The following is a 20324-nucleotide window of genomic DNA, read 5'->3' on the forward strand; positions in this document are numbered from 1 at the left end:
TAAGATGCCAAAACAAACGGCGGACGGATAAAGATCCTGAAAGTTTACTTGCCAACTGAGGATGAACTGGATGAAGACCTGGCTGATGAGAATGAACAGAAAGCCACAAGATGAATGTTGCGAGAATCAGGAGCAGCGCTACAGTCTGTGGTTCAGAGCCGCTCTGAACAGCTGGAGAGATGAACAGCTGTGCGTCTGAATTCGCTGTGAAGCAAATGTTAAATGTTAAACTGTAAAGATGTTTCTCTTTTCACTTTCATGAGAAGATCATTCTTTCCAAGACAACTTGGGAAGAACGTCCACAAGGGCACAAGTAGGCTACAGAGTATTGAGATTCAGTTAGCTTAGCTGCTATAGCGTGTCAGGGAGCGTATCTCTGTTCCCAAGGTCCCATGTTCCCCAGATTTATATGGCACATAATGGGAACATGACAAAGGGTCCTATGTTCCCAGGGTCCTATGTTCCCCAGTTCTACATGCTCTCCCAGGGTCCTATGTTTAACCCTACCCCTAACCCTAGAACTGGGGAACATAGGACCCTGGGAACATAGGACCCTTTGTCATGTTCCCAATATGTGCCATATAAATCTGGGGAACATAGGACCCTGGGAACATAGGAATGACTCCAACAACTGCAGTGTCTTAGCTAACTGCTAACTAGCTACTTTTCTTCATATTCCGAGATTAGCTACCGTTACTTTTAGCTAACTGCATGCACAGCAAAACAATCCCATCCTTTGCTGTCTGTATTTTTTAACTGTATGAAGTGTCCTCCATTATTTAGCTAGCTAGCTAACATTAACCCAATTGGCTCTCTCTACAATATTGATATAGCCAAAACCAGGTCATTTTGTTATCTTCACTTTAATCTTTACATCTTTACATTTATTCAATGAATTTCTTTTTCCTTCTGCTTTCAGGCCGTAATGCTAACAAAAATGTGGCTTCCAGACTACTCAGCTAACACGCTATATCCAAGCACTAGTTAGTTTCGTCCTGGCAGAGCTAGCTCCTCACTGGGGGGAACGCCACTGCGCTCGGTGATGATGTCATAACTGATAACGAATCATTGGCTCCAACAGGCATTAACATCGAGACCGCCGGAGGCTTGGCAGAATTAGGATTAGGGAAATTGTGTTGCACAGAGAACCGTTACTGGAAATGTGCTGTAATACCAGATATAAATGTTTTTATGATGATGCTGAACCCGAGGCACGCTTCAAAAATGATCTGATACTTATCCTCTAACAGCAAGAGGCTGTAGGTGGGATGTTGGCCAAAGCCAAGGAAATAAAATACACACACACACACACACACACACAACTCTCCAACCCCCCGCTGTGTAGTAACCCCAGTCCATTTATCCATAAGGAGGTTTAGCCTGCTGATGTTATGATTGCATGTCAACTTGGCTCCATACTAGACACAGAAAACCACCAGATGTTAAGCCTATATGTTCCATTACAACACACACACACACACACACACACACATCTGTATAGATTAACATGTATGAAGGACACACATACAGGAGCTGCCAGCTCTTGTGCTGCCACAGTCAGGTTCCCTCTAACTCCACAGTGTTTAGACTCTGCCAGCTCTCATTTCATTTAAAAAGAAAGACTGCAGAAAACAGATTGATCACCAGCAGGCCCAAATGGAATAATTATTTCATTTTCTGTGCTGTTCTTGGCTGAAATTTGACTGAAAATGTATGAATTCTGTGGAACGATTTTTCTTGTTCCTTAAAGTGTTGAACTACCAGCATTTAAAAAACATGAAAACATGACTCTGTGTGTCATTTGTTGAATTCAGTCCTATCCACAAAATGTACTCTTTTTATGAGAATGTCTAATCATTAAATGTTGCTTCAATTCAATCAGCAAACATACTGTACATACCTTGCAGAAAATGACTCAAAACCTTTTCCATATCCGCTGGTACATTTGGCATAGAAATGATCCACCAAGAAGCTCTTATCTTAATAGACTTTAAACTTGTGTAACTGCTGTAAACACCCAAAACACCACAGTAACAGGGGCCCAATACGGCTGCAGCCCTTTTTCAAATCTACAGACAGGAAGTGATGTCATTGTTGCATTCAGGGCCTTTTCCAAATCAGTAGGGTTTGCTGGTAAATTTGACATACGTATACCAAAATGAAGCTTTAATATTAATAGAATTTCTTCTTCATCTTCTTCTTCTTGTCCACCTTCTGCTTTGGAGTGTGGACCAGAGACTAAATTCTACCTTTTAATCCTGTTTGAGTAATAAAATCAAAGAAAATTCTGCAACATGCGCCACTTGATGAATTCATTATTGTCTTCATTGTAAACTCCTGAATTCCCACCTCTCTGAATAATTATTTCATTTGTTGTTAATTTAAACTTTTGTAAGTGCTTTAAACCAATCCAAAATACCAAAATAAGAGCTCCAATATGGCAGCACACTGTTTTCAAATCTACAGACAGGAAATGATGTCAGGGTTGCATTCAGGGAAACTCAGAAACATGGGAAACATCCAAATGCCTTTGTATCGCCACAAAAATTCTGAGTAGATATGTTGTTTTTTTTGTGTCTTGTGTTATCCTTTCTTTTGTTTTTATGTTGAATCTCCAGACCCCATCCCCCCCCAAAAAAGCAGAAAAGAGGCGTTAATATTGTATTTGTACCTTATTTCATACATTTGTCAACATACTTTCAATTCTACAGATCTAGAATCTTTTCTCCTCTCCATTGTACTCATTTGAACCTTTTGGTACCTACAAATGAAAAACTACACAACATCTGTAAAGTATACAACATGACATACACTCATTTACTTAAGAGATTAGTGATTTTCACAGTACATCATATGACAAAAAAAGCATGTCCAGTGTTTCACATATTGCTTTTGCTATAGCTTCTACTTAACCAGTGGTATCTTATCATTTGCTCTAAAACTATCAGGCAGACCGGGCCAGAGAGAATCTGGAATCTTTTCCTAAACATTTTTGAAAACTCCAAGTTCCCAGCTGTCTTGACGCCTCTATGAACATCAGCCTGGACTAGGAGATTTGTGCCTCTGTGGCCATTCAACAACCGAGGTGCATAAAGATGACAAGCTCCAGGTGTGATGTCATTTCCAGTTTGGACAGAGAAAAACTACCTCTAGTTTTGAGTGTCTAGTTGGGGGGGGGGGAAGGGAATTTTAGAATTGAAAACACCAGAAACTTGACACATTCATGTATTATGTGTTTTCAGACATATCCAGTGCTGTTGGAGCATTGCATCATGGGATGAAACAGTAGGATGGGGAGTGCTGTCAAACCAGGCGGCGGCCATCTTTATGCACCGGATCCATCGGCTGCATCAGACACAGATTTCAGTCTCTTTCACCCTGGTCTGCTGCCAAGAGATATGGGGTCTACGAGTAGAGAAGCCTACGAGAGGATAAAGGTACCTGAGATAATGAGAAACATGATATACAGTTACTGTTTCATTAAAAAAAATAATATCAAAGACCCTGCATGTAGGATTTTCTCAATATGTTGCTGTTAAATGAGTTGCAATGCTACATGCGAGCAAGCAAAACCTGCTTCAACATCTCTTTCAGTCCAGTCTTGCAGCTGGTTCAGTTCCTCATGAAAAACCCCATGGTCAACTACTATTGATTGATTGATTGATTGATTGATTGGTAAATCAGAAAGTGAAGGGGAAATATTGTACATTTCTGTTACTTTCTGCAATTTTTATTTGTTATGAGGCTGAAAAAGAAGTCAAACTAAAATAAATAATAGATAGATGAGACAAAAGCAAACAGTTCACACAAAATGTCAAAAGTAGATCATAATTCATTTAACAATCACATATTGAGAAAATCCTACAGTTTGTGCAGGCTAAGGATCAGTTAAGGACAATCATTTCTCTTCTTGAACGACGAGAGAGTGAGTGGGTCGTGCTCCCTGCACCAAATATACCAACTCCAAATATACCAATACCACAACTTCCTTGTTACAAAGTCCATGTGAATGCACTTAAAATGACCAATTTCTGTCTCTGAGGGTGCGTTCAGTCAGCTGAAACATCAGATCCTTTTAGGCAGGATGCAGCTCTTCAGGGGCCACATAGACTACAGATTTGCGCCAGTGCAAATCAAATTGTGGGTGCAAAAAAATGAAAAAACCTGATCTACTGAGACAGCACACAGGGGATTTGTGGGCTTTCCAAGGCTGAGGTGCAAAATAAAAGGAGGTAATTATGTTAATTGGCAGCGGATGTGATTTATCAAGAGCTGGTCGGTTATCATCTGTTGATTGCGCTATATTTGGGAAAAGCAAGTCTTATTATTTTGCGCACAGGACGACTCCGTGTCTGGAACCATCTCCAAGATCAAGGGGACAGTCATCTGCAAACATGCGCTCTTTAGATTGAATCCCTGTTACAATTCCAATTAGGTTTAAACAAGTATGTTGACTTCAAATGCACCACTTAAGCCTCATTGGCAGAGTGGCAGAGTCAATATGCAGACTGTTACCTAATCATACAAAAAGGAAAAGTCGCACGCTCTTCTCTCACTTTGCTGACGCTCATTATGAACCAATGTCTCCCTGACTGCCTTGATGAAAACAATGCATTTATTTGTCACAAGCATTTTGGGTCTCTCTTCACCTCATGTCATATCCATGCTTTTTTACCTCTAAATTGTACCTGCTTATACCTGCTAAATTGTGCTTGTGGTGCCAAACAGCATTCACTTTATTTGTTGTGTCATTCCAGAGTGTCTTTTTATACACTGGTCTCTTCTCTGCAGCAGAGAACTGTTTGGGGTTTCTCCGCCACCAATGCTTCAGCTCCACTGGAGAGAAATCTGCTCTTCTCGTGTCCTTCATTAAGTTGCAGCTCACGGGGGCGTCCTGGTGGCTCAGCGGTCTAAGGTGTGTACCATGTAAACGTGATCTCCTGGGTTGGAATCCAGCCCAGGACCTTCGTCGCATGTCATCCCCCTTTCTCTCCCAATCTTTCCTGACTCTCTCTACTTTGAACTAAGTGAAAATGCCCCAAAAAAGTATCTAAAAACACGGGGGAAACTGCAGCAATTGGTCTATTGTGTGCATTGTTTGGCTCTTATATTTACGCAGCCTCAATTCAAATGTATTATTTGCCCCTTTCCACATTTGTGAATCCCTTGCACTGGTGGGACCAAATGCATCTGCAATTGCTTTTGTGCTGTGCCTGGAATTGCAACGATGTTAGTATATCTGGGCCGTAATTAAGTAAGAGGAACCTTGCTCTATTACATGTTGTTTGGTAATGAACCTGCAGGAATGTCTGGTACCTATTAAGATTCCTATTTCTATTCCTAAATTAAGAAGGAATGCTGATGAAGTAACTGTTCCCTTGACCATAAAAAGCAATGGACATACTGTAATCCCCTGCTCACTCCCATTCACAGTTGACAGAAGAGCCGGCTGTCTGTTAGCAGTCTCGCCATTTTACAGTCTGTTGACAGCAGATGCAGCCAAATAAGTAGAAGTCCACTTGGCTAACATGGTGACAGGCCAACAACAATACAGAGTAGATGTTTAGATTTGGTCCACAGACGATCTACAACTAGTTTGGACTGGAATCTATGAGTGGCATACAAGAGTGTAGCCTATTGGCATGTTGGTTTTTTCATCCAATTTTTTTTAGCTTTGCCTCGGCTCCTTGTGTGAGTCCATCCATCCAGTAAGTAGGGCTGGGTGTAGAGAAACAGTAACCATGAGTGGAGTGCTGATTTACAGCATACATTTAGATTTTGAGGCATGAAAATGAAGAAAAAGATTCAAAGTGATTCCTGCATATCAGGTTTTCTAGTAAATAATGAGTAATTCTATGGAGAAAAAACTGTTGACTGTATTCCAAGTATAAATGACTCCCAGAAAATGGTTTGTGCTTTCAACATGTACTGAAAGGTACTGAAAATGTAGAATTTTACAGCCGCTACCAAATAAAATAAAATACATAAACACCATAAGAACATAAAGAAGAGAAGGTCTGACGGTACCCAGCCCTACTCATGAGCGACAGCGGGGTCAAAGCACGATCCATCCATCCATGCCGATTTATTGTTCGTCAGTGAATCTGTCCATTTGTCCTTTTTGGAATCCCTCTCTTCCTATTGGTCCACAGACTTCCCCACTCATTCCTCCGATGTTCCACCTACGATTGTAATTATTGCTTGTCTACGCTATGAAGCTAGTCTGCCTCGGTTAAATCAGTACCAAAAAGTATAAATGATAACACTTTAACAGGTGAACAGTCGGCGCAGATAGGAACACACACACACACACACACACACACACACACACACACACACACAGCCTGGTTGGGACGTTGCCCATTCAACCACACTGAGACAAATGAATCCAACTTGAATGTTCCAAGGTAAGCCGTGGTGTTTTAGTCCCGGCACTACTCACACACACACACACACACACACACACACACAAGACGCACAGAAAACACACACACATACGCACACAGGCACGCACACACACACATTAACAAAGTCACCCTACACAAAATGTCCTCCGGTCAGCTGAAGTGCCCCCTACTGGAGTGTGTGTGTGTGTGTGTGTTTACGTGCTTGTGTGTGTTTGTGTGTGTGTGGAGGAATCACACCGCCGTGTGCCTCGACGTCTCCTTCCCGTTCCGGGGCGATGTGGGAATCTGCCGGCTGAACTGGCTGAAGCTGGCGGCCCGGCACCTCGCCCTCGGCCCGCCCCCCTCCCCGTGGGCGAGGCCGGGGGGCAGAGTGCTGCAGCGGGCCGGGTCCGGGACGTCCCGGCCCGGGCGGAGCGGGAGCGGCTGGGCGTCCGGGTGGAGGGTGGCGTCCTTGGCGAAGAGGCTCTGGATCAGCTGGAATTTCTCCTTCTCTTCCCGGAGGAAGACGTCGACCAGGATCGTCTTCTCCCGCTTCAGCTGCTCCACGATGGTTTTGGGAACGTCGGGAATCACCCAGGCCACCAGCAGGCTGAGGAACATCACCAGGTTCTGGAGAGAGGGAGGAGGAGGGAGGGACGGAGGGAGGAGAGGGAGAGAGGGAAGGACACAGAACAGATTGGAATGAGAGAGACGGATGGATGTAGATATGTTGAGATGGTGGGGAGTAAAGAGGGATGAGGAGGACGATGGATGAGGAGAGGTGGAGGAACGAGTGAGGAGAGATGGAGGAGAAAGGACAGATGGAGGAAATGGGTTGTTGAAATGATGGGTGGATTTGGACGAGAGATGGAGGAAGATTAGGGAGGAAAATGGAGGAATGAAGGTAGAAGAAAAGGGAGCAAGAAAGGGAGGGATGGAGCGATGAATGAAAGGAAGGATGAATAAGTGAGGAGAGATGGAGGAGAAAGGGATAGATAGAGGAAATAGGTTGTTGGGATTAATGAAGGTATGGAAGAAAGAGCAGACCACATCTGGCTCCATCATGGAGGAACACTGGAGAACTGGCTGAGCACAGATGATGGATAAACAAGCAGCTGTCAGCAGAGAGCAGCTGAGTCAGCTTGTTGTGGTGTGGCTGTAGATCCATTCAGTAACGTTCTCAGTAAAAGTGAATAGTGTGATAAGGTGGATTTGTTTCCAAATGTAGGTTACTGTGACACAGTAAACTGTCTTGTCTTTAGCCCTAGTCTCTACTCCAAAACATGAAGAGTTGGAGCTTGAGAAGAGTCAGCTCAGTTAACCTGAACAAACTGTTAGCTAGCTAACTAGCCGGCAAACACACTGACGTTAATGTGAACACGCTAACGCTAGCTGCTACTAGCTACGTTAGCTAGTGTGCTAATCAGATGTGTCAACAACAAGACAGTGATGGTTAGCTGACCAGATGCTATGGTTAGCTAGCTAACAAGCTGACATTATCTAAACACTAAATCAATCAGATGGATCAGTGATGAAATGATCAGTTCAGTCAGAAACAGACAGAAAGTAAACATGACTAAAGTTGAGATGGACAAGTTGTACATTTAGAAACACAATCAGCTGTTCACAGAGCTGAGGACCTCCAACATGGCCGCCGGTGATGCATTACATCACCTGTAAGCTCTCTATAGGTAGATGGTTCTCATATTGAGTGTAACAGAAAAAGTGTATTAATGATATTTACAGAGGCAGCCACTGTAAAGATCCCAGTTTATATTGCACGCTTGCTGGACTGATGCTGCACTTTGGCTCAGTCCCCAAGAGGTTTGTTCTCTTTTCAGTCGTCACGAGTTACATGGAAAGTTCTAGTAACTTGAGAGACAGAAGAGTACTGGTTCAAGAGGCTTGTCTGCAGCTGTAAAACATGATAGTTGCAGGATGAAAGCCGGTAGAGGAACGTCTCCACTGGCTCTGGTGTTAAAAGACATTTGGTCGACACATGTTAGTGCCGCACACACACACACACACACACACACACACACACACACACACACACACACAGACGGAAAAGCTGTTTAGCAAATGAGTTGATCGCTAACTGACTGAGACATCTGGTAATATTCCCAATCATGATGAGAGTACAGCCAGATCCGGCTAATGAGGAATGACTGGCCCACACACACACACACACACAGACACACACACACACCCACACACACACTTTCACTCTTTGTTTTTTTCTGATTTATCGCATTTTCAATTCAATTCGATTCAAAGAAGCTTTATTGGCAAACAGCATTGCCAAAGCAGGCTGCAGTGCATGGTGATGCGTACCGATCGTATCAACACAACAGAGGAAGAATCAGCCTGCTAACTGGTAAAATAAAGAATTACAATTACGATTTGTGGCAAAAATACTCTTAGCTTTGAAGAATAAGTACTCTCTCTCTCTCTCTCTCTCTCTCTCTCTCTCCCCCACACACACAAAAGCAGTAAGGATCCTGAATATTTCATTATCAGGTACAGTATCAACATAAAGTTTGGGTCAATTGAAAACTCCTACATCGAAAAAAAGAACTGTTTTATAGGATTGTCACTCAATGGAATAAGTTGCCAATTGCTGTGTTCAGCTAAGGCTAAATTGTCATTTAAGAAAAGGTCGAAACACTCAAATGAACTAAATGAAATACACATCTGTGCTTTGAACTGTATTGCAGCTTAATTGAAGTACTAGAAAGATGGTGAACATTTGCTCATATAAGTGTCTCATCCCTATTTGCAAATTTCTTGTTGATTCTTTTTGTATTTTTTCTTTCGTATTTCCTCTGTTTTCCTTTGAGTCGGTGCTGTATGTCTGGAGCCCATGAAGACTGGCTGGTGGTATTTAGCATCATCTTAACGGCTCCTAATGAACAATAAAGTGAACAGACCGGTACCTGGAACAGAATGACGAAGGCCAGTCTAGCAGCCAGGACACACCAGTACTGTTTGGAGAACTGGTAGGCTTCTGCAGACCAGGGGGGTTCTCTGTAGTCCTTATACCTGGAGGGACACACACACACACACACACACACACACACACAAACACAAAACAGTTAAAGGAAACACAACTTCTGATTTGACTGAATATGGAATGCGTTGAATCTCTCTTTTTTTTTTACACTTGGCAGAAGGGGAATCATCTCCATGTGCTTAGAAACTGTAGGGTTTTCATTAGGTCCTTGTTGAACTGCCATGTCTGAAATGCCTGTGGTACATGTTAGCTAGAGTCAATGATGAAGGTGAGAACTTTAAGAGGTCATGGGACCGCTTTTTCACTCATAGTATTGCTGGGACACGGTGATGATCTGGTTGTATTGCTATAACTGCTAAATGTTTATTTTGGTTGTTCTAAATATGTGCATTTACCATGGGCCTTTGGATGTTTTATAGATAAAGGTAATAATACTGTCTGTCTGTGTATATTTAAATAAATAAATAAAAACTTTAATAACAAAAAAAAAGAAATGCCTGTGGTAACCTGTACACACCAGCTGATGGCCCGTACCTTACTGTTCCTTCAGTGGCTACTTTTCACTGCAGTTGCACTGGAAGATTTTCCATTTCTCCACACCCTGACAAAGGCACTTGTGCCAAAATGTTGGCACAAATGCCTTCGTGCCTTTGCCTTAAAATGCTTTCCTTGCAACAAATGCTTTCCTTGTTAAAAAAACACAGTAAGGAGGTAAAGAGTGTGTAACTTTCTTTTCCTTCAATATGTAGACCTACTAGTTTTCAGTGAGTCTGCACCTTGTAAAGTTTTGGGTGTGTGTCCTTACATTACATTTCCACAATAGAACATTTCAAATGGAGCATGCCGGGTAGGTTAGGCTATGTAGAATAGGTAGTTTGTTTTGTCTTGCTCAATCTGCTCTTGCCTACCGGTGATTTTTTTGTTTGCTATGTTTGTCTTACATAACTTTGTTCACCATTGGTTGTGTTTAGTTAGACCTAGCTAGACACACTCCCTGTAAAGTCCTCTGAGACATGCTTGTGACAAAGGGCTATATAAATAAACTTGACTAGCATGGAAGCACTTTACTGCAATGTAGAAAATCATTCTAAAGCGTGTGTGGAGGAGAAAATGATAAAACAAGCTGAGAGAGGATGGAGCGTACGATTAATGTGACAGTGATAGAGAGAAAACTCAACATGACTTATCTTTAAAGTATTACTCTGCAGCATTTTCATCTAAATAAATGTCCGGTTTGTTATTTGCGATCACTGATAACACAACAGTGATCCAACCTATATCCAGTTCATGAATCTTCTCCACTGTCTGTTCTAAACAGCCGGTGTCTGGTAGCTCTTTCCTGGGAGTTTGGAGTCAACAGAAGAAGAAGAACTGGGTAGTTAGCATGAGCAGCGATAGCCGCCATGGCTGAACAGACAAAGAAGAGAGAAGCTCAAACTGCAGCAACAGAAAATCCAAGCTCCGCCCACACTGTTTGATTGACAGGTGATCTATGGGAAGCGCAGTGCAGAAACTGAATTGAAACAAACTGATTTATCATCCTCATTAAAACACACTCCTCCTCCTCTGGTCATCGTGGGACCCGACTCAGAGTGTAATAAACTTTAATGGGATTCCTTTCCTTGTGTTTTCTTTGTAGTAAACACTCTGCTTTTATTGTCCAAACAAACAGCAGGAAACTGAAACCACATGTTGAGCCGCCTGATGATCGTCTTAAAATGAGGACAGGGAGTGAAGGAGGGAGATGAGAGAGAAAGAAAGAAAGAAAGAAAGGCAGGAAGAGACGAGAGGCAGAAAAAATGAGAATAAGAATGAAATAGAGAGAAAGACTGAGAGAGAAAAGATGCGAGGAATGAGAGAAACAAACAAAACAAGGGAGAGAAAAAGAGAGAGTGGAGGATGTGTGTTGCTTGCGTCAGATAAAACACAACCGCATGAGAGTTCGTTTGGCTGGGCAGGTTGAGGATGTGTTCCCATCCGGTCCAACACACACACACACACACACACACACACACACACACGCACGCACACACACACACACACACCATGAAACAGCTGTACGTCTGTTTTTGTCATCATCACATCATAGAGACGTTGAAGTCCAAAACTCCGGCCCAAGTTTCGAGGAAGCGGAAGATCCAACACACACTAATGCAAATTTAACGCCAATAAAAGCAAATATTATTGAGCCAAGCATCTCGGTTGTCATGTGTAAAATTAGGTTATCACATATAGATTTGATCCCGTTTTGGGGTTTTACACTTTGTTATGCCAATTAAACAATCTGCTGGCTCAGAGTTCTCTCTGCTGGCGAGCTGCTGCCTCTGTCCGGCCAGCTGAGTCATGAATGAGTCTTGTGTTAAATCCATTAGAGCTAATAGGTGCAGCTGACTGCGGGCTCGGCGCTGCTGTTACATAAGCGGACTGCGGAGAAAGACACGCAAAATAAAACATGACAGGGAGATGTGACCCGTGGCGATGGTAACAGCTCCGGCGCCGGAGCTGCTGATGCTTCAGATCGCTCGCCAACAAAGAGACGAGGAAGCCGGAGAGTCAAATGACTCGCATCCAGACGCATTCGGGTCGTCTGAGACAGGAAGTACAGCGATGTTTTATCACCGGAAAAAACACTTTAATATGTAACGCATTTATGTCGCCGCAGAGATGAGACCGATCAGGTGTGGTTATTGATTATTGTAATCCAAAATAGATTTTGAACTTTGATTGGTTGGTTAGAGCTGCACTAGGCAAGATTTGTATGTAAAAATCCACTAAACAGCTGTAACAACGCATTATGTAATAACAACGCATTATGTAATAACAACGCATTATGTAATAAATTTTCACTTCATTATGTAATAACAGCCGCATTTTGTAATAATCTGCCACATTTTGTAATACACAGCCTGAACGCAATATGTAATAAATTTCCCCGCATTTTGTACTAAATTATTACATATTGCGGTGGTTATTACAAAATGTGGGACTTGCACTTTTTTTATGATGAAAATGTAATAATACAGTGCATTATGTATCAAAATGTATGTAAATCGGAACTGACGGGATCACATTTCACTGTGATTGTACCTGAATGATTACACATGACAAATAAAAACTTGATTGATTGATTGATCAGGACTCAAAACCACACTGTTCATGGATGCTTTTAGTTGAGTTATTTGAATTCTTTAAAAAATGTTAAACTTATTTTAAATCTTGTTTTTATCTACACCACTATTTATTTATTTATTGTTCTTATAAATCTTTTAATAAAAAATAAAATAATAATAAATAACCACCGCAATATGTAATAATTTATTACAAAATGCGGGGAAATTTATTACATATTGCGTTCAGGCTGTGTATTACAAAATGCGGCAGATTATTACAAAATGCCGGTGTTATTACATAATGAAGTGAAAATTTATTACATTTTGTCGAGTTATTACATAATGCGGTGTAATTACATAATGCGTTTGTTACAACAGACTAAAAAACAAAGGCTCAAAACAGACAAGAGAGACCAATCCCCCCTAATTAAGATGCTATAGATTCTCTCTATTTGCCCAAATGAAATTCAGGCATCGTTATGGTAACCGGCGGGAAATCTTCTCCGCACAGGAAGTGACGAATCAAAACTACAATTGAAAAAATCTAAACGAACTCCAGACTCCAACAGCAGCAGAGAAAGACAACATTAGATCTTCTCCTCTCTCGTCTCTTTGGCTTCTTTGGTATGAAGCATCACAGACAGATTACTGACCTCACTGCACGGGGTTTCTGGGTAATGAAGTTCAAACGGTTTTCAAACAGTTTCCTCTCACTCACCAACATGTGAAGTTAGTGCAGCTTCAAACGTTCCCACACAAAAATGGGACAAAAACGAGCCAAAAAAATGTCGCAAAACAAAATGTTTTAGGTTACATGTGCATAAATAACGCAGAATTACAGAAAATCCAACGCATTCAACATAACATTTATTTATTTATTTAGTTCTTATTATACTCATTTTCAGTTTGTATCTTAAAGTATCTTAAACTATTTTGAGTCTGTTTTTTTCTTACCTTGCATGCAATTATCAATTCATTTTATTCTTATCTTCTTTTAATTGTAAACTATGTTTTGAAAAGTGCCCTATAAAATAAAGTTTATTATATTATTATTATTATATAATGCGTCAACAATGAATGACGCAGTGGAAACAGAGTCTTTTTTTTTGTGTTTGATGCATTAAGTGTGATCGAGGGGGAAAATCACAGGAACACAAACACAAATTCTGTTTTTGGGTGGATCTTCTTTTTAAAAGGCTGAACTGGACACTTTCCCAATCAGCAGGTCCAGGCTCAGCTGCAGCTCCTCACACCACGGGACGGAAAGCTCTGTTAGTTTATTTTAAGTATAACCAAATCAAATTTGAAGTGTCCCAAAGAGATTATGCAACAACAAGTGTGAAAACCCTAAACAGAGCGGACGAACCCAGAGGCTGGAACAGAGTCACCGCTGGCAACAAAATGCCAAACGGAGTCCAGGAGAAGAGAAGAGAGTCTGGGGGGAAATCCAGAGTGTGAGTGTGTGTGTGTGTGTGTGTGTGTGTGTGTGTGTGTGTGTGTGTGTGCTGAGGATCCAACCAAACATCTGTAAATGGGAGAAACCCACTTAAAAAAAAACCCTCAATTTGTCATTTCTAATGTTTCCAGTGAAAAGAATCTAGTCTGAACTCTGCCCTCTCTCCTTTTAGAATCATATGGAAAAAAATCACAGCTGACAACGTTCTCTGTTCTAAAGAGGAACTCAGGAACTTTTACTCTGAGGACATTTTGAATCAGACACTTTTTACTTTTACTGAAGGAGATTTTTACACCGGTACTTTAACTTCTACTTCAGTAAAATATCAGCCAGGTGACAGTACTGGAGTAGGATGTGTTAGTACTCTGTCCACCGCTGATCGGCGCTCACTGCAGCAGCAGGAGGGACAGTTTCTTTCTAAGTGTTTTGGATAAAACCTGATGTGTGTTGGAAAGAATCGGAGGTTCCTGCACAAACCACCGCTGAAGGTTTTGATGGGCTACAGTCTGCAGCTGTTACCTTTTAAACAGCGGTGAACTACAGTACAGCGGTTCTGATGTAACTTAGATGACAATAAAATAACGACCCAAGTTTGTTGACCGAGAAAAGTCGACCGCAGCTGAACTTTTCACCGCTATCGACGGTCAACAGAACGATTTCCTCACTTCCTTGTTTCTCGACCAATGTGATCTTGTTTCATGAACAGTTCTAAAACGGAGGAGAAGTTGATTCCAGCCGTTCAAAGCTTCCCAGTTCTCTACAACTTTTGAAGAACTTCATTGTCTCAGTTAAAAAATCTTAAATGTCCATATTCTCCACTTTCCAGAGTTTTATTTTGTGTCTTTCTGTCCATTCAAAGCTGTGTGTGTGGTGTCATGAACCAAAAACACTCTCAATCCATTTCTCCACGTTCATTTTCCAGCATCTCTCTGAGCCTTACCAAGAACAGGCCGTTTCTGTCTCCGTGTCTTTAAGGCTCATTAATATTAACGACCCCTCCGTTCCGATCGGCTAACCGTTTCCAGAGTGAAACGTGAGACGCCGCGGCCCGGCGGCTACAGGTAGGGAAAACTCTCCGGTAATAAACAATGACAACCGCTCAACCGCTTTGAAAAAAACACTTTGTTAGTCTATTATTTCTTACAAAAATGCTAATGAGCGAACCTTTGTGACGCCACAAAGTTACGGAAGTCCAAACGGCTCGTTTAGAGGCTCGCTGCACTAATATGGATTGTGTGGATTTAGTTTTGATACTTTCACCATGTTTAGATAGACCATCCAACTCCTTTATCATCACAGAGGAGAGGGGAGTCCTGCTTTACACCATATGGGACCTTTAAGCTTAAAAACTAGCACAATTCATTAGTGCAGGACTGGCCCAGCGTTAATATATTTTGGGCGCATCACTTAGTTTGGATGGGAATACTCATTCTATACATCTGAGTTCTGTGATCCCTTTTACAGTGTCAAGCTGATGGAGAGACTTCACCAAGCGGTTTCCTGCTGGATCCAGTCTCTTCCACATGGGAACACATCAAGATGATTTTTCCCAAAGTGCATCACAGTGTCTAATGATATATAAGCTTTTGGACGCAGTCATTCACACATATAGGGACTGAGATGATTTTCCAGTTGATGCTCATACATATTTCACATTTGAGAATACTGTCAGTGATTTGTAAGGACTATAAATTACATACAAACCCACAGCACTTTGTCTTTGTGTCTCTTTCCACCTGGCATTAAAATACGTCTCCAGTACACACACTGAAATCTGATTTTCCCTCATCAAAACGAAGATTGTCACACACGTCACTTCTTCTCATAATATTTACATCCTTTAAAGAGTAACTAAGATGTCATCTGTTGTACTCTATAGCGGGTGACATCACCTGGCATCAAAGACCAGTCAATAGCAGATGGCCAGTGCAGTACCCTACTTTTCACCATTAGGTGTCAGGCTTCACCACAGATTTGGGTTTGGGGTTTAGTTATTCTTTAATGTTGACAGTGAACACCTCGTCTCACTTGTTTCCCATCCACCAGTATCCTGACAATCCATTATTGTTAGTATGTTATTGTCCAAACTGCCTGCTTTCTGTGTGGTTTGCATTTGCTTCCTGGTTGGACCTGATTGCAAAAGTTTATATCCATTTACGTAGCTCCTGCATGTGGTTTGGAGACGTGTTTCATTTAAACTCGCGGCCAAATCCGTCCCTGGTTTGAGCGAATGGTTTACGATCCGTCCTCAGTGCGTCTTGGGTGCGTTTACATCTGAATTTTTATGAGTTGAAGCGCTATCTGATTACAATCCGAACGCCCGAGACGCTTGTTAACAGCAGGTGGAGAGGGGGTCGATGACTTATCGGCCTCTACTGCGGCCGGGAAGTCAGTTTTATATCGAAAGCCATTGGGGACAAAACCGTCTGGGAAAATCCGCCTTAACAAGGCAAAATGGACCACGTAAAAAATAAACATGTTCAGAATACCCGTGTTAACACGGAAGAAATGGCCGCGTTTAGACGGCCAAAATGAACGCCTAACTTACACAGCCAATAATACTGCAGCATATTGGCATATATTTGCATTTATTTGCATGTTAATAGAACAATTACGTATGTAATTACGTACATCTACCTATGTTTCAGAGAGTGTGAAGACGTTGGGTTATATTCATGGTGATGTATCGTCTATGTGCCACACAGGTCTGTACCACCTGATGCTGAGACAGAGGCATACGTCACTTCAGTCCGTGGTACATCATTGCCTTGTAATAGCTTACTCCACCCCCATGTGGTTAGTTCAAATACATGCAGGCTAACAACAACAACAACAACAAGGAAAAGAAGCTAAGCTACACACGTTAAATTTTGACGTGTGCATTTTGGCCGTCTAAAGAAGGTCAATTTTCCCGTGTTAACAGGGGTATTTTGAAGGCGTTTATTTTTGATGTGGTCCATTTTGCCTTGTTAAGGCGTATTTTTCCAGACGGTTTTGTCCCCAATGGCTTTCGATAGTATCAAAAGCCGGAAACCTCAGCAGCTGGACAAGTAATGTTTGAGTCAGTTATACTGTGGTACATTTGGTGCTCTGGGACAGTTAAAATCCTGAATTATTGTCCCTTTAATCACACAGTTGTGCTCATGGAGGCTGAAGTGTCTGTTGGAGCGGACAGTGGGAGGCAGGGAGCGAGTCTCGGCTTTATGTTACAGCACAAATGCGTTTTCCTCAGACAGCTTTTGGGCTGCGTTCAGCCACAGCAGCTATTTAAAGAGTCACGCTCTCTGCTGGGGACATAACTCTTATTTACAAAGCAAACCATATAGCGCTCCTTTCAAGGCAAGAGCCGGGAGACAGTCGCCCTCCTGTTCATCCGGACATCAGAATGAACTGTCCTCTCAAACCGCTGAATGTGCGGAAGAGATAAACTGGGATTTATAGACAAAGATCTGCATTATCTGGCGCCGCAGCTATACGCTCGACTTCCAGCCAACAGCAGGGGACATTGGTACATTCAGGACATTAAGTAGATAGAGTCAACGTCAATTAAATTAATAAGAATAAAACTGATAGCACTTATCTAAAAGTGTGTCTTGACATAAAGGCATAAAATCAACGAATAGGAATAAGGAATTTCATTCTCTTAAAGCCATTTTGATCTAAAGGCTCCTGCTTAAATGCTTGAAATGAGTTTCTTAGACAAATATAAATAGTGAAGTTGATCCTATGTATGAATTTCTTTCCAAAGCCTTTGCCTTTCCATCAAGGCAAAGAATCTAAAATATAAGATAGTTTTGATTTGTTTAACACTTTTTTGGTCGCTGCATGATTCCATTTGTGTTGTTTCATAGATTTGATGTCTTTACTTTTATTCTAAAATGTGGAAAACAGTAAAAATAAATCAAAATGTGGTGTGTTCAAACTTATGACTGGTAGTGAATAAAAAATGAGCTACCAATTGGGAAATGCATTCAAAAGAAAAAGAAGTGTAATCCACAAAGCAATGAAAAGGTTGGCAAAATCAAATTACTGTAAAGCGAGTCTGTACAAGTGAGTTTTCAGAAGAGATTTTAAAGATGATACTGAATGATGTGGCCCGTGTTCCTCAGGCAGGACGTCCAGATGGCACAAACTCAAACACATCAGTCTTGAGTCTCGACTGCTGGACAGTCAGCAGCTTCAGGAATTTGGTTTATCGCAGAGATCTTGGTGTAAAATGTAGAGGGAAACATTTAGTGAAATTCAGTCTGAGCTGGCTCCTGTTCAAACTGTGGCGTGAGGGAAAAGCCTGACCAGTCGGCATGATGGGATGTCAAACCGTCCTCTTGTCGCCATGGTGACATTGATAAACAAGAGGTTCGACCATTCCATGTGCAAAGACACAAAAAAAAATGATTTGTTGGATGGCGTAAATATTTCATATCATTTCAAAATATGTTATATTTTGCATAAACTATTACTATAAATATGATTCTTACTGTAAATGAACAGGAAATCAAGTATGGAACTGGAACAGTCAGTAGTGGAAAAGCTCAAAATCAAACTCAGTTAAACTCAAATCCTTTACTCAAGTAAAAGTTGCAATACCACAATGTAAAAATACTCCATTTAAAGTCAAATTCTGCATTCAAAAGTTTGTTCAGTAAAAGTACAGAAGTATTAGAAGTAAAATGTATTGAAGCATGAAAAGTAAAAGTCGTCATTCTGTCAGAGAGTTAAATTATTGAAGCATGAACCTGTCAGAAGTATTTTAATGTTGTCGGTCTAACTGCTCCATATGCTGTTGGGCAGTTTAAACTCTAACAATGCAACATGTTTTATGAGCTTATCGTGTGTTTTGCATTTAAAACCTTATTCTGCAAAGTAACTAGTAACTCCAGCCGGCAGATAAATGTAGTGGAGGAAAAAGAACAAGATTTCCCTCTGAGATGTAGAGGAGGAAAAGTAGAAAGTCTCACAGGATGGAAACACTCTCCATACTTTCCACCTCTGGGAATAGTAAATCTTTGTGAACACCGTAGGAAATCCTCGAAGTGGTGCTGGGACAGATCCAGATCTCCGTCAGATCACCCGCAGAAAGCAATTGAAGAGACACAGCAGAACTCACCTCTGCTGTGTCTTTCTTTTATAAAAGTAAATCTTTTCCTTCCAGAAAGCTCTTGTTGATTCACGACTTCATGGAGGAGCAGACAGGAGGGACAGGTGGACAGACATCACCGCTCTGTCTTCACCACCGGAGCTGAAGACGGAAGTTTGGAAAATTCAACTTTTGTCGCCAAGTTGTTCTGCAGCGTTGGCAGAGATAACTGTCGGTCTCACACTGACAACAATAAACATCCGGTTTGCCGTCTACAGCGTCTAACACATACTGCCACAGTGTGAAGGCAGCATAAGGCCATAAAACAAATTGTTGCTGTCCACTGAAAACCTTTTATCTCCAAAATGTTTTCAGGAAAGAAGAGAAAAACAGGTTTGTTTTTTTTAGCTTGACAGCCATGCACCGGCTCCAATGGAGTCTGAAAGGGTTTCTTGAAGGAATAGTTTTTTTCCGGTAAAGTTTGTTAGTCCATACAACAGTCCCGGAGATCCCCGGAAGAAGTACGTTGTAGCTTTGTAGCTGGAGACCTGTCTTCAGACTTCAAAGAATAACGGAAAATAACCACGAAATGTCTCCATGCAGCTGTCCCAGGATGATCCAAGTCTCCTGACGCCAACAGATCCCAAAGTGACTTGAAAAGACATTTACACCGTTATTTAGCTGGTGCACCCCGCGCGCACCCCAGCCTCGATAGGTAAGACTAGCTCGAATTAGCAGGAACAAGACTTCCGGTTTGGCTGTTTAGCCTTCAAAATAAAAGCGCAAGATTTTAAAATCGGTAGAAATACTGTTTTAAACCAATTACTTTGTATTTAATCATCCAATTCAATAAGTCAGCACCCATATTAATGTTTGATGTCCACTTTACTCTCCGTTCTATATGTATTCTGCACAGTGTAATACATGCAGCTTTTATAGTAAAAATGGCACATTTTATGGTATTTTTCCTTTAATATGACATCAAACCATCGCCATTCCTCCAGCTGCGTTGCTGTAGTTTGTTATTACTCTTCTTCTATGTTTCGTTTCGGTGCGATATGATTTTTTTTTTTTTTTTTCAACACTGCCACCCTGTGTTCGGGATTTCAACCACATGCTGCACGCACATCACTGCAGAACTATAAAAACTTCTTTCTTATGTACTTTACGTTACGTTTACACCACGTTTGACTATAAAACTCACTTAAGACAAAAGCAGAATATGTCATATCTCATAACCTGATTAACAAACGATGGAAAACGAGTTTTAAATGCACAGCAG

At 41.4% G+C, this 20324-nt stretch overlaps 1 protein-coding gene across 1 annotated transcript in view; it reads right to left on the reverse strand.

Moving 5' to 3' along the window:
• Positions 1-6638: 6638 nt before the first annotated feature.
• Positions 6639-20324, reverse strand: part of LOC139644115 (anoctamin-1-like) — a gene marked incomplete at its 5' end in the record, with an annotated part of 50792 nt that continues 37106 nt past the window's right edge. Inside the window, 2 exons of the mRNA XM_071519496.1 lie at positions 6639-7016; positions 9323-9428. Of these exons, the coding sequence (XP_071375597.1) occupies positions 6639-7016; positions 9323-9428 (484 nt within the window). The remainder of the gene's footprint in view (positions 7017-9322; positions 9429-20324) is intronic.

Source organism: Centroberyx affinis, unplaced genomic scaffold (assembly GCF_046629955.1).
Source record: "Centroberyx affinis isolate AG114_WGS23_722 - 3 ecotype Tasmania unplaced genomic scaffold, CSIRO-AGI_Caff_v1 ptg000706l_1, whole genome shotgun sequence".
In the NCBI taxonomy this organism is placed as follows: Eukaryota; Metazoa; Chordata; class Actinopteri; order Beryciformes; family Berycidae; genus Centroberyx; species Centroberyx affinis.